The sequence below is a fragment of the Poecilia formosa genome, unplaced genomic scaffold (assembly GCF_000485575.1).
Source record: "Poecilia formosa unplaced genomic scaffold, Poecilia_formosa-5.1.2 Scaffold201, whole genome shotgun sequence".
In the NCBI taxonomy this organism is placed as follows: Eukaryota; Metazoa; Chordata; class Actinopteri; order Cyprinodontiformes; family Poeciliidae; genus Poecilia; species Poecilia formosa.
In genome coordinates, this window is record NW_006800140.1 from 462,879 (window position 1) to 477,440 (window position 14,562).

A 14,562-nucleotide genomic window follows, 5' to 3' on the forward strand; every position below is an offset into this window, starting at 1 on the left:
GCCGACATCCCCTTGAAACAAATAGCTGAGCTCAGATGAGAGGGGCGGAATGTGAAGAGGGGTCTCTCTGCTCTGCCTTTAAGAACTTTTATCAGCTCCAAAGGGAAAAAAGTTAGATACTTTCAGCAAATTGTGTTTATAAGGATGCTTAAGTATGTTTTAATATGTGGAAACTCAGAAATGTCAAAAATGTGCTTTCAGGTTATGTCAAAAATAAACAAGAAAACATTAAGAGACTATCTATTAACTTTTTCAAATTCAAATTGAAAAATACTTTATTGATCCCAAAGGGAAATGGTCTGTATTACAGAAGCCTGTAATATAGACCAAAAAAACAAAAAAAAGACTTTCAGATGCAAATATGTGTAAAACAATTTAACATTCTGCTGTCAGAAATTTTAAAAATGCACTTTCATGTTTCCATTAAGTAAGAAACGTAATTGAAATCACACGTAAATAAATTTGTTTGCAATAAGTAATTAAAAATCATGCTGCGCCATCATCGTCCTACTACTTCCTGTTGTTTTCTTCTTCATTTTCGCAAGTAGTAACATCCAGTTGTGTAGGTCTCGCAAAAAATGTTTCCATTGTGGTTTTGCGATATACTCTCATTTCGAAACAGCTGAAAAACCACCTCATACGTATTAGCGCAAATACTTTCCATCAAAAAACGTGAGTTTTTTAAATTTTCAATTGGCGTTTCAATTAAGCAATTTGTTTTCGCAATAACTATTTGCACAGTCAATTGGTCATTGGAAATGTAGCTTGTGCAGTCTCTTGAAGAGGATGGTCAGGGTTGTTCATAATTTTATTCATTTTATATAAAAATCCTTTTTTTCACCATTATCTCCAGAGATCCAGTCACCAGAACAGGTTTATTTATCAGGTTGTTTAGCCTTTTTTTTTGAAAACTTTTTGACTTATATTGTTGTTGAGAAAAGTTAAATTTCTCTACAGATATTTCTGAAAAATGAGTAATTTTGGTTAACAACTGTTTTATTATAATCACAGCACACATTAGCTTGATGGTTTAAGGAATTAACAGATGTTCCCTTAAAATGTTTTATAGTTAAGAGTTCATAATGTCTCTTTATTGATTACTTTAACTTTTTTAACGCTAATATATTTTAAAACCGAAAAAGTTACTTCTGGTTACCAGAAGTAGAGTCATTTGTGTTCCTAACGTTTTTTACCAACCGCTAATATAAATCAAGAAGAAGTGGCTGGACGTAGGTGTGAGAAAGCAGTGACTCATCTTTATAATACACGATCTCTGGACACCAGGTTATCAGCGTGGAAAACCTCCACGTTTATTCGTCCAATTGTCTTCGGAGGGTCCACCCCTCCGCTGCAACGCTGCTCAGCCTCACCTCGCCGACTGCTTCATGTCAGAAACAGCAGGAACTGAGCCAGAGGTCGGTCGTTTTTAACGCCTAACGTCGCCTACTTTAGCTTGACGCGATGCCTCCTGTCCGGGTGGTGATGCAGGGTCCCGGCCCGTGGGGGTTCCGGCTCGTCGGGGGTAAGGACTTCGAGCAGCCGCTGGCTATTTCCCGGGTAAGTTTGGCTTCTCACTTTCACACTTGAGTTCAGCCATGTCCACAGCAACCTGGCTGCTACCTCGGTGATAATTAAAGCAGGCTAACGGGAACTGAATTAAGGATTTGTTGGGTTAAAGTCAGGCTAACTGCGGCTCAACTAGTAACGGTTTTAGCTAGCTATGTTCAGCTGTTTACCTGCGTTAAGGTGTGAATACGGAGGTAAATTAACCCTTTATTTGAAAGTTAGTCTATTTTTAATTTGTTCTTTCTCTACCTTTCTGGTATCTGTCATCAGTTTAGGAGGAGCGACTCTGTGATTATAAAAACATTAAAAATAATTATTTTTAGTGAGAGAGCTACAGTAAGGTGTGTCATTCATGGCCTCTGTGCCCTTTCGCTCTTTTTATGTTATTTTACAACATATATGTGTATCTACAAGGCAGACATTCATGACTAACATTGTTTTAGTTTTGTTGCAATCTAATCATGTGTCTGTGCTTCAATCATTAGGATGACCTTTAAAAAGTTAAGAGCTCGTGGTTTAAATGTTTTAATGAAATAACTTTTCTTTAGTGATAATTGTTCCTACAGCATAAAGTTAACTATGACATATTTTAAGGTTTTTTTGTCTGCTTTGGCTTGTAAAGAATAAGAAAAAAACAAATAAAATGATAACATACAGCAAATAAATATGTCCAAACAACTGAAGGTGTCCATGTAGACAAGTAAAAATGTAGTGCCCTCCTTTCAGCCAACTGAGCACCAGCTTTTCAGCAACAGACAGGGTAGAGGCAGCATTAAAGGCCACACCAGTAGAACTGATATAACTTTAATAAAACATTTAGATATCAGGAACCAAACTATGCTGACTGGTATACCAGCTTGTTTTGGGTTTTTTCAGCACATTAACTGCTGTGTGTCCTGCAGTAACCAAGATGGTTTTTAAATTTTAAACAATTGGATCAGAGTTTTACCCAATTGCTATCATTTTGTGTTGACATCTGTAATGTGTGGGCTCTATAAAGCTACCATAACCAGACTATAATTATAAAACGTCGCAGAAAATTAGTGTCATCATTCATAACTTCTTGTTCTGTTTGCTGATTGGCCAGGTTGGAATTTAACCAGAGAAATTGAGCTCAATGGGAGAAATTCTAGACAGAGAACTGATGGGAGATGAGAATCACACAGAGGAAGGCCATGGACAGACTACTTTTAAACTATTTACAAACTTAAGAAGTACGAATTATGATCAGATCTGTTCCCGTTCCATAAAAATGTAAATAGGATTTCAAAGTTGTCACGGCAACACAGTTGCACAACTTGCTGTAACGGCAATAAAGTAAAGTAGCTCATTGATTGTTGGGTATGTTTTACTTTTAGTCGGGATTCCATGATGTGGATTTTTTAAGAATAATTTCTGAAACCAAATCTGATACTTAATTACAACATATATATGTAGAAACTACATTACACTGACTACAGTAGATTTTGTTAGCATTTTGTAACTCTTAGCATGGTTTAGTAAGCTGCGCTAATCTCTTGACTATACAAACCTAATATGGGCATGGCATTGTTTCTATCTAACTACGGTTGCAGTGTCTTCAATAAATCCAAATTTCACTACTTCTGGTGATGTTTTCACATGGACCAATTTGCTAAAATGCTAAGCTAATATTAGCATATTTTTTATTTTGATAGGACTTGTTGATATTTCAGCTTGTAACATTCCAATTGTATGGGAACAGAAATAATTGTATGGGAACAGAAATAATTTACTCCTCATTTATAAATGTTTCAATTAGTGATGAGACTTGATTATTATATTTTTTTGATTGAGTTAATTGCAGGGTATGTAATTAATCATATTTTATAAGAAAACCATATGTTGACAAAGTGGCAACATTTTCAATTTAAAAACACTTTTTTGATTCTAAATTATTGAATAAATATGCAAATGGGTCCAACCCCTAAGATATTTATTTAGTAATTTTTATCTGTTATTTAGGTTATTTAATCATCATACAGATTCAAATTGCCACCTTAGCCGTTCAGCTAAGGGAAGCGGTGCGTCAGATTTATGGGCGTACCAGAAACGGTTCCATCGGGAACCTTTGTAATAATTCTGATAATTGTGTGAAATTTTTACACTGAAGTCATGACCCTTGTTTTAATTTTGCAAATGTAATTAATTAATTACATTTTTTTAGCTACCCTGTGTGAGGCTCTAAGGGACAGTTGAGTAAATGTGAGCAGGAGCTGCAGCAGCCATTACAGTCCGTCCTTCACTGAACTGTATTTGTAAAGGGAGTTGTTGAGGAAAACCCAGACTTGTTCGAGCGTGTGAACGTCTGAAATGCAGCTTTGAAACAAAGCTGTGAACACATGATGGGCTGGTGTTTTAAAAAGCAGACAGAATCACTCAGTTACTACCAGAGTTATAATAGGCTTGGATTTTTCATTGTAGTTCAGTTTTATTTAATTTCTTTTAGTCATCTAGTTAGTGTTAATTAGATTTTAGGTGGTGTTGGCTAGTTTTTGTTAGTTTCAGTTAAATATTGTTTAATTATAGCTGAGTTTTTATTAATTATAGCAGTATTTTTATTTTTTTTCATACTTTGGTGAATTTTGGTGCAGAATTAAAATATTGTATTTTGATTATGTATACTTTGAGTAATAAATACTCAATATTTTTTTAAAAATTTATTAAATTATTGTTGAAAAAACAACTTTTGTTGTTGCCATTTTGTAGACCAGCATAAGTGGATAATTTGTTGATAATTTGCCATAATTTGTCAAAAACCGACGTAAATTAGGTGGTGGAAAAATCTATTTTATTCTGGAAGAAAGGCGTAAACACAAAACGAAGGATATTTATTATTCCAGTGTGTTTTAGTTAGTTTCATAGACACACAATATAGTTCCAGTTAGTTATAGTTTTCCCCTTTAATTACCGTTTTAACTTATTTCAGCTTTTGTTTCTATAACACTCAATAATTATGGGGTACAGCTAACTGACTGTATTTATTTATCTTTTATTGCCACTTCTCTCATTGTTCCCATAAATACCGAAACATATTGTTGTAAAAATGTAGGTTTGTGTGGCTGTGAGTCCGGTGTGTGCTCAGCTGGACTTCCTGTTGTAAACGCAGTCGCTCCGCTCCACCCAGGAAACCTGATTAGGAATGCCTGGACTGTGCCAGTCTCTCCACTTTAAGCTCCTTATCTCCGTGAAACATCTGCCTTCTGGGCAGCAGACTGAAAACTCCAGTTTGTAAGTGGCTTTGCGTCTGTTTACTGTAAACAAAGCTGCGTGTGTAAAGAGGATGCAGCGCCCCGATGTGAGCCCAGCCTGAAATTAAACTCAATTTACTCCGTTTTTATTCATTCAGAATCAGGAATGTTTTCACTCTGAATTAGAGCTGCAATGATTCATCGAATAATTCGAGTACATCGCTTATTAAAATTCCTCCAGGCAAATAATCTGCCTCAAATCTTGTTTTTGCATTGTTATTATGCTGTTACCATCATATTACTTCAAAATGGTCTCAAAATTATCGTTTATCGAAAAAAACTCTTGAGACAATTTATTGTCTGGCAAAATTTGTTATGGTAACGGGATGCACAGAAATAAAAATTCGGGTTGATATTGGTACTACTGTTGTGGCAGTATTTTTAAATGTTTTCCTTTGTTCTCTGAAATAATCGTTAAATAATGCTCTGAATGTGCTGAAAACCCCAAATAACCCTTGGTGTCGTGTTGACATATGTTTTGTTTTGCCATCGTAGGTCAACCCTGGGAGCAAAGCGGCGCAGGCCAACTTGTGCATCGGAGACATTATCCTGTCGATCAACGGCGAGCCGACGGAGAGCATGACTCACCTGGAGGCGCAGAACAAGATAAAGGGCTGCGTGGAGGAAATGGCGCTCTCCATCGACAGGTGGGCTGCAGCGGCACGTAGAAACTGACTCAGCTTCTATCCAGGTGTTCGGTGACGGCTGTTTGCTCAGGGAGGCGCTCTGAGCCGTGGCTAACATCTTGCTTCACTGCATTACATCAATGGCTTCCAGGAGGCAGAGGCCTGCAGTTTATTTAAACATCACCACGTATTTTTGCTCTAGTTTCTGCTACAAATATCTTTGTTCACTTGAAATTAGACAAAACTAACTGACAAGTGACTTTTCAGCAACTTTTTCAAGCAGTAATTCCTCAATGTTAATGTAAAAGTTCTAGTTCTACCGGCAGATTATTTCACATTTAACTGGCTCTGTGCTGTTACCTAGCAACCCCACCCAAGCCCAGCCCGTCACCTAGCAACCAAATTCAAATTCCACTGGCAGATTATTTCACTCATATCATGACTTTTTCCCATGTTTTACTGAAGTAACTAATACTTTTTCCATCAATATTAATGACTTATTTACCTTAAACAGCTCCTGGTTCTTGCTGAAAACTCGCTTGTCAGTTATTTTTCTCTTGTTACTAAGATATTTGTGGTTGAATCTGGACCATATTATTACTGCTTGGTAATATTTCTGCGTTTCTGCAGTGAACCATCTGTGTGTGGAACAGCGCTGAGCTTTAACCCTCATTTTCCTTGGTTTTTTTGCTGTGCAGGTCAGAAACTAAGCTGTGGTCTCCGCTCTCGTCTGAGGAAGGAAAGACACACCCTTACAAGATGAACCTTGCGTCAGAACCGCGGGTGTGTTTCATCGTTCACTTTATTTAAATAACCTGCTTAAGAAGCAAAAATACATCTTTCTTTTCTTTTTTTTAATGCAGGTAGCCACACATTTTTCCTAGAAGTTGAAATATTTGTGCGGTTGCGAAGGTTGTGGGATATTTTTGTGTGAGCCAGAAATGAAGTCATTGTTTGCTTCCCAACAGGCGGTTTCCTAGGAGACCGCAGTTTATCAGCCAAGCTGTGACGCAAGACTCAGTCGCTGCTGTTTCGGGGGAAAGTTGAGGCCAAAGTTTGAATTCATGTAGGAAACTGAGTCACAGGCCCTCTCTCTCTCCTCTGTGTGTGTTTTTCTCAAACACGCATCAAGCATTTGGACGATATCTGACGCTTTTATCCTTGTTAAATGAAACTTTTTGCAAATGGGGTTTAAAAAGACTCTGCAGAGTTAATAGATCCTGACGGCAGATGCTTGAAGCGTGTTCCCGCTGTGAGGCATGAGCTGGATGTGGTTTCTGTTCATCTGCCGGCTGGCATGCCGACGTCGTGACGCGTTTGTTGGATCGCATCGTGAAGTGAAATTCAGGGTTCGGACGGATGCTTGAAATCCTTGAAAATCCTTTAAATGTTTTCAAGGTTTGCAAACTTTACGGCTTGTAATGAAGTCCAATCTGATGTTTGAATCAAACAGACTGCAGCTGGAGCCAGAAGTTTTCATACACCTAGGACTAACTGTCACAATGACAAGTTGATAAATTGTCCCAGCAATAAATATTGCTTTGTTGTTTTGACTCAGTTATTGATGTCACAATACATCCTCTGATAGACCAATAAACTTTAATTTTGTAGAGAACAATTAACACAGGAACTGGAAGATATTTTAAATATCCGAAATAAAACACAACAAAATTTATTATAAAAAATCAGTAGAATCTACAACTGAAGCCATAAATAAAAATTATCTATCTGCAAACAAAATATCAATCATGATGATTAATATCATGATTTAAGCTGTTTTTATCGTGTAATTTTTTAAAATACTTTTTTTTTCACTCTGAAGTTAAATCGGATGAAACTTTTATTTTTTTATATTAGTCAGACTTTCCAAAATTATTTCTATTTGCTAAATTCCAGAAAACTTAGTGGGAACATATATTTTTTAGATTTATTTTTAAGTTTCTTTGTTTATTTAACCGTTTGATTTGAGCAGGAAACTCGTTTGCCTTAAGATTTTTTGGTTTGTTTCAGTGTAATGAATATTTATTATTGATCCGTGTCACTGATATGAAGGTTATTTAAGTTTTATACATTTAATGTTGTTGAGATTATGGGATTTTTTTAAATTAGTGTTTTGCTCTCAGACCAGCCAGCTGCATTAGATGCATTTCAAAATATAAACTTTTGTTATAGTTTAGTTTATCCTTAATGTAGAATGTAAAATACAAGACGTCATTAATAAAAGTGATAAATTATATCGTTTAATAGAGAGTTGAAAGTTAATTTGTGTTTTTAACTCCAAAGTTTTGCTGGAAAAGTTTGAAAATTACCTGGAAAATGCTTGAATTTTACTTTGGAGACGTGAACGAACCCTGAAAATTAAACCAGCATCCTTAACTCATCTAATTATGAGCAAAACGCTTTGGTTGGTCAAGTTTAATCAAATCTGCTGAGTATTATAACTGCAGTTTTTCATGCATGTTTGTTTGAATTGATCGTAACATCACTGTGTAAAGTTTCCGCCGCACTGTGGCACGTTGGAGCCAGAAGCCTGAACAGGAACCTCACTTTAAGCTTTATTATTATTATTATTCAGGAGGTGAAACACATCGGCTCGTCCCACAACCGCAGCGCTCTGCCGTTTGCTGGTTTTGGCCCAAAGGTCGTCACCAACCAGTACAACAGTCCGTCTGGCCTCTACTCGTCTGACAACATCAAGGACTTTAACTCCGCTGTGGACGAGGTGAAGACGAACGAGCCCAACAACAAGTGAGTTCTGGTTAAACGTCCGTCAGAACCCAGTCAGGTTTGTGTGGTTTATTAGTGCAGATTAAGGCATTTTGGTTAATAAACCAAAGTAAAGAAACCTGATTATCCAGATGAGGAGCTTTAGGGCCACTTCCAAAGAAAAGTCCAAATCTGCCTTTTCTTTTTTCAGAAAAATTCGGATGCTTCATTTTTCCTCTGGTTTCTCCAACACAGACATGCTAGAAGTGTCAAGTCCAGGTTCTGAACCGTCTTTTCTTGGTTTCGGCTCCGTTTGGTTGAATTACTGCATCGATGCGGCGTAGCACGGATGAGATCAGCCTGTGGTTCTGCTCTGTCTATATTTGTTTTTGTTAAATGTCTGGTGTGACGACAGGAAGGGTTTTTTTAGTTTCTTTTTTACTTATAGGATCAAATTAACTATCATTTTACATTTAAGTTGTAAGAAACTATCAGTTATTGTCTATTTTTGCAAGAAACAACATATTTTTCAAAAGAATAAAGTCAGAAGTCCGTTCAGATCTACCTTGGAGTTTCCTGGAGTATTTTTGTTAAAAAACCTTTGAGTTGTTTTCAATCGGTCCTTTTTGTGTTGAAGCCACTACACATTTATTCCACAGTAATCATTTGGGGCTTTTATTTTGTTGTGGTTAAAAGGACTTCCTGTCACGCTCTGGTTCCATAATATGGATTTCCTGTTTGGTTATAAAGAAAAGTGTCGTCCGTTGTGTTGGTGCCGCGTCTCCAAAGTATCTTAACGAATGTTATGTGATCAACAAAGACGTGTTTGAACAGTTTTGATGCTAATGTTGAGTTTTTCCCGTCTTTTCAGAGCGCCGTCAGAGCCGGCAGCGGCGGGAAAGCGACCGGCGTTACCCACGGACTCGGAGGTCTACAAGATGCTCCAAGAGAACCAAGAGTCCGACGAGCCGCCGCGGCAGTCCGCTTCCTTCAAGGTGCTTCAGGAGATTCTGGAGACAGGTGCCGATACCAGACTGTTCAAAACTCCTGCAGTGCAGATTAATGGTTTCATAGTATGAAAACATACATTTCTGTTTGTTTTGTAGGCGACGCGGACAAACCGTCAGGCTTCAGGAGCGTGAAGGCGCCGACGACAAAGATCGGATCTTCTGTCGGGAACACGGAGAAGCTGCCCGTCTGCGATAAATGTGGCTCTGGGATTGTGTGAGTATTCACACAGATCGATATAAGGTCACACTGAGGTCGCGATGGGGTCCAAAAAACGTCAAGTAGAAAGTAGGGCTGGACAATAAATCAATAACAAATATATATCGCGATAAACACGTGATCAATATCAGTAAATGATACATCTGATTCAGTAAATCCAATAAACTCTGATCCAGAACCGCAAAGAAAAGTTTGTGGAATCAACTCACTCACTCACGCCGTGGTTCCTTAGCAACTCACTCATTCCTTGGTTGCCTAGCAACAACCTGCTGAGTAACTGGCGCAGCAGCAGTTTAAAGTTTCGTCACTGTATCTCTTAACTGCTTCAAAATGAACGATGTGGAGTGAAAACTGGATGAAACAGGAATCGGATATTAAAACAAAAACTAATCAATACTTATCAATAGACTGTTGTGAAACAATTACAAAGTGATACGTTTTCAGCCCAGAAGGGACTCAATGGGCCACGAAATTTTTTATTTTTTTGTAGTAATATTGCAAAAATACTCAAATTTAATTTAGTTTTTAATTTTTAGTTGCTCGATACTGAAGAAAATGCGAAGTGTTTGTAGGAATAAGCAGAATAGCCGCTGATTATTATGTGGTCATATTTATGATGCAAACTGAATGCGCGGTGAGACCAATCTGAGCGCATATATCTATGTGAACGAACAATAATTTATCTCACACTCGATTCAGCTTCTAGTAACAGACATTATGTTAACTATTAGTTTGGTCATTAATAATTTACAAATCAATATTTTGATTATGGACAGTGATTTTAAAAAAGATGAAAGTCCTGATTCACTTTTTTGTCAGACATTTTGTTAGCACCTGGCTAACTGGTTTAGTCATTATCCAGCCAGGTTTGAGGACTGATTCAGCTCATTATGGGATGTCAGCTGGTAATGAAGGGACTTTTATCTGAAGTTTGTCTCCACCTTGTGGCTGAATGCACTTATACTCTGGAGCCATCTGTTAATTATATCTTTTATTAATTTTTAAAAAATACAGCTTCGTTACTAAATCAAATTATAATTATAGTTTTGTATAGAAATTATTTATGATGGGTTTTTCTTACTGAGGTTAAAGTGGCGATTGGAGCATCTTTAACCTGAGGTTTTATGGCAGATTGTTTTTTAAAAAAGTGATCAAGTTGAAAATTACACAATTTTTTTTTCCAGCTCAGCTTATGGTGTTAATTTCTGTAAAATTACGTTTTAACCTTAAATTTCTGGTTTTAACCCTTTGTTGTGCCGGTCTTTGGTCTTTCTGAGCAACTGACCCTGTTGAATGTGTTGCCAGGGGGATGGTGGTGAAGCTGAGGGAAAAGTTTCGCCACCCTGAGTGCTACACCTGCACAGCCTGCGACGTCAACCTGAAGCAGAAGGGACATTTCTTCGTGGAGGAGCAGATTTACTGCGAGCAGCACGCTCGGGAGCGCGTCACTCCGCCGGAGGGCTACGACGTCGTCACCGTCTTCCCCAAGTAGAGCGCTCCGCCCCGCCGGCCTCGGACTGCACGCCGCCTCCCGCTCTCAGACACAAACAAAGAAAAACCACGATTTGCACATTAATTTTGGCCCCGGAGTCTGTTATCGATCATGAAACTGTGTTGAAGTCCTGCTTTTCTGTATGTTTTTCTAAATCATGAAACAACTGTTAGTCGCCCCAAATAAAACTTGGATTTTTATACAGTGAATAAATATTTTTATACTGCAGAAACATCCCAAAGCATGATGGAACATGACTGCCAAATAAATCTTTTAGCTTTAAACGGTTGGTTTGTGATTATTGTTGACTGAAGAAGTTAGAACTGCATCAATCTGCCAATCAGATGTTTCAGTTTTTATTTACATAATCAGGAATGGATTCAGAGTATTTTTTTTAAAGGTTTTGTTGGCTCTAGTGGCATTTTTTTGAAAGTAGTTCAACAGGAAAGAGGGTTATGAGAGAGGGGGAAGACATGCGGCAAACGTCACCAGGCCGGGAATCGAACCTGTGACCACCGCCACGAGGATCAAGGCCTTAATATGTGGGTTGTGCTTTGCCCCTGCGTCACCACAGCAACCCTCAAAGTATTAGTTTGAGCAGGTTCTGGTTTAGTTTGAACAGGTTGAAGTTTCTCCAAACTAAACTCCCTGCTTATCTTTTTACTAAACCAGATGCATGGAAATAAAAATGACAAACTGTCAACAAAGAGCAGAGGAATTCATTGAAACTGACTGGTTCTGCTAATATGGAGCCCGAAATATATCGCTGCTAGCTCAAGCAGTTAGCTCATGATTAGCCCCAGATTGCTCACAGTTTTGTGTTTAATTTTAATCAGATTGAGATTATCTGAAACCACTGACAGCCAATTTACTTCTGTAATTTTATTATGAAGCATTGCACTCCCCCCGCCCCTGCCTCTGATAAATGACAACAATAAATAAGTGTAAGTTATAGTATTACATATTTAATAAAAAAAACATACAAATATATACAGAACATAATTCTGACGAGTCCCTTTAAACCTTCTGTGAGGTCACCAGAGGTTTTGCATAAATAATTTACAGCAAAACAAATATATATATATAGAAAAAATGACAATAGTTTGCTACAAAATATAGGAAAAAAGTGAGTTTTATGGAGCTAAATTAGGGTCAGAAAGTTTGTTCAAAAGAAAAAGAATGTTTAACTGGGGGCGGGGGGACAAAACTTGAATCTGAAAAGTAGACTTGAACATTTTTTGAGTTTCACATAATTTTTTTCTCCTGTTTTAATTTTTTTTTTCTGTTTCAATTTTTTTAAGTTTAATTTTTTTCCCCCAGCTTTAGAATTTTTTTTCAGGTTCAAATTTATTTCAGATTAAAATATTTTTTCAGTTTTATTTATTTTATTTTTCTTTTTTTCCAGTTTGAATTTTTTTCAGTTTCAAAATAATTTTTCTGTTTCATTTTTGTCTTTATACACCCAACTTTATGGCCATATTTTAGCTCCATACAGTTTGACATTTTCAAGCTAAAGAATCAGTTTCTACCAGGAGTTTTTGATGACATTCTCTCCATGGATCGACCTGAAATAAATTGTGACCGGAATAAAACTTTTGCAGCTCAGTTCATCAGCAGCGGTGGCGCACCAGGACTCTGCGGGAGACCCCGCGTCCCACGCCGCGGGGTTTGCGTGATGGTCCGCCATGCGCAGCGTCTCCGTCAGCGCCCAGATGTAGTTGCGGGCGAAACGCAGCGTTTCTATCTTGGTGAGCTTCGCGTCCTCCGGCAGCGCCGGCAGGATGTTCCGCAGCGCGTCCAGCGCAGAGTTCAGGTTGTGCATCCGGTGGCGCTCCCGGTCGTTGGCCTTCATTCTGCGCCTGCCGCGCGGTCCGCACTGCTCTGCGCTCGTGTTTAGCGCTTTTCTGTCGCACATCTTGCGCTGCTGCTGGTGCTGGTGCAGTTCAGGCGAGTTTCCATCAGAGTCTCTGGAAGACATCCTGCGCAAATTAGCACATTTTAATACCATTAACGGGGATTTTACACTGATTAAATCCTTAAATAACATCCAACTTTCCACCTAATTTTTATTTTATTTATTTATTTATTCATTTATTTATTTTTCAATTTTCAACTTTAATCTAAATCAACTAAACAAGAGGCACCTGGATGGATCTATTTGCACTTACTTTTGCGGACAGGTGAAGACGGGACGCGGAGACAGACAGACGGCCGTCCTCTGCTGTCGCTGAGGCGTCAGACCCGTTTATGTGCAGCTGACGGTGCGCGATGGATGCGCATCTTTGTCATTTTATATGCCCTTTATCTTATCTTTTTGCGCAGCCTGAATCAACAGCGGCCGACAAATGGCCAATCAGCGCCCGAGCAGCTCGTCCCCCTCCGGTCCCCTCATTCTTTACTGCTTTTCTTATAATATGCTTCAAAAACTGATGCAAATCTGTAACATAAAACATCCCTGGTTAAAAATATCTATATATTTTTAAACATTATATCTGCTTTGTGGTTGTTAAACTACTTTTAAAATCCGTTCAGATAACTGCAGGTGCAGAATTTCATTGCAGATAAATACATTTTGAAGAAAATTCATTTTATTAATCAGTTTTCCACGTTTCTGCATCAGAACACAAAACATGCAAGTAGTTCCGGTATTTAAATTCAGATGATAAAAGTTGGACATTAATTTCCAGTCATTTTTCTTTTTTATGTCACCAATTTAATAGAAAATTTATTTGAAAAATAATTTGGACCTAAAACTCTAAGGAATTATAGCAACAATGTTGTGTTTCTTTAAAAAAAAAAAAAAAAAAAAAACCTGAAATAAAGTAAAATAACTACTTAATCCATCAACTGTTTTATTTTGGTGTTCTCGTGTGTTAAGACATTTATTTCATCCAATAATTTTAATTTATGTTTCTACGGTTACATGCAGACATCTTGTTGTTTTTGATCAATTGCTGCCTGTTTTATCCTTCATTTGGATATTAAACTTGATGTTTGTACGTCCATTACTCACATCCAGGGATAACAGATGGAAAATTTGCCTCAAAATGAACTTTGGTGCTTAAATATAACTGTTTATTGATGCTCTAAATCCTTTTTATTAATGTATAAATTAGCTAAACTAAAGAGCATCTGTATTTCCACCTTTTACGCACTCAAAATGTCGCCCTTAATATCGCACCTGCAGATTAAATGTTCTTTAAAATTTGATAAATTAGCTAAAAATCAACTCCAGGAGCTCCGCCGCTGTAAAAAATTGAGAATAAATATATCTGAAATTGTTTCAAAACAACATTTATTTCCATGATCTTTTGCGCGTATTTTCAAGTTTCCAGTGAAAAATACATCATTGTTTTCAACTTTGTAAACCAAAGTTTCACTATTTTACTAACATTTGGTCTTCGTTAAACGTCTAGAAAGTGTAAAATTTTAACTTTTACTGGAGAAAATTATGTTTCTAACCACGCACACATTTGGTTCAACATTCGCTTTGTGCGTTGAAGCGCAAACTTTCCCCGTCAGGAGTGAGACAGTTACGCACGGAGCTGCAGAGTAAACCGGATCCGATTTGACCAAACCTGCTGTTTGGATTCAAAGTTCAAAGGCTCGTTTACTGTGACGTAACAGAACAAACCCGGTTTCTGCTGTAAAAGCGGCCATACACCTGTGCGCCATG

The 14,562-nt window shown here is 37.6% G+C and overlaps 2 protein-coding genes across 3 annotated transcripts; one reads left to right on the forward strand and one right to left on the reverse strand.

Annotated features, from left to right (window-relative positions):
• Nucleotides 1-1,252: 1,252 nt before the first annotated feature.
• On the forward strand, nt 1,253-11,170 carry pdlim1 (PDZ and LIM domain 1 (elfin)). 2 transcript variants are annotated; one of them, XM_007566918.2, is made up of 7 exons: nt 1,253-1,557; nt 5,331-5,482; nt 6,160-6,244; nt 8,037-8,209; nt 9,039-9,187; nt 9,274-9,391; nt 10,700-11,170. In XM_007566918.2, the coding sequence occupies exons 1-7, from the start codon at nt 1,462-1,464 to the stop codon at nt 10,884-10,886; spliced, it is 960 nt and encodes a 319-aa protein (XP_007566980.1). In that variant the 5' UTR covers nt 1,253-1,461; the 3' UTR covers nt 10,887-11,170. The 2 variants fall into 2 exon arrangements, with proteins under 2 accessions (XP_007566980.1, XP_016534577.1); XM_016679091.1 differs by having other exon boundaries at nt 8,037-8,206.
• A 1,169-nt stretch (nt 11,171-12,339) lies between these two features.
• On the reverse strand, nt 12,340-14,130 carry neurog3 (neurogenin 3). The gene is made up of 2 exons (XM_007566962.2): nt 13,055-14,130; nt 12,340-12,865 (listed from the first exon to the last, which is right to left on the reverse strand). The coding sequence occupies exon 2, from the start codon at nt 12,862-12,864 to the stop codon at nt 12,412-12,414; it is 453 nt and encodes a 150-aa protein (XP_007567024.1). The 5' UTR covers nt 12,865; nt 13,055-14,130; the 3' UTR covers nt 12,340-12,411.
• Nucleotides 14,131-14,562: the final 432 nt, after the last annotated feature.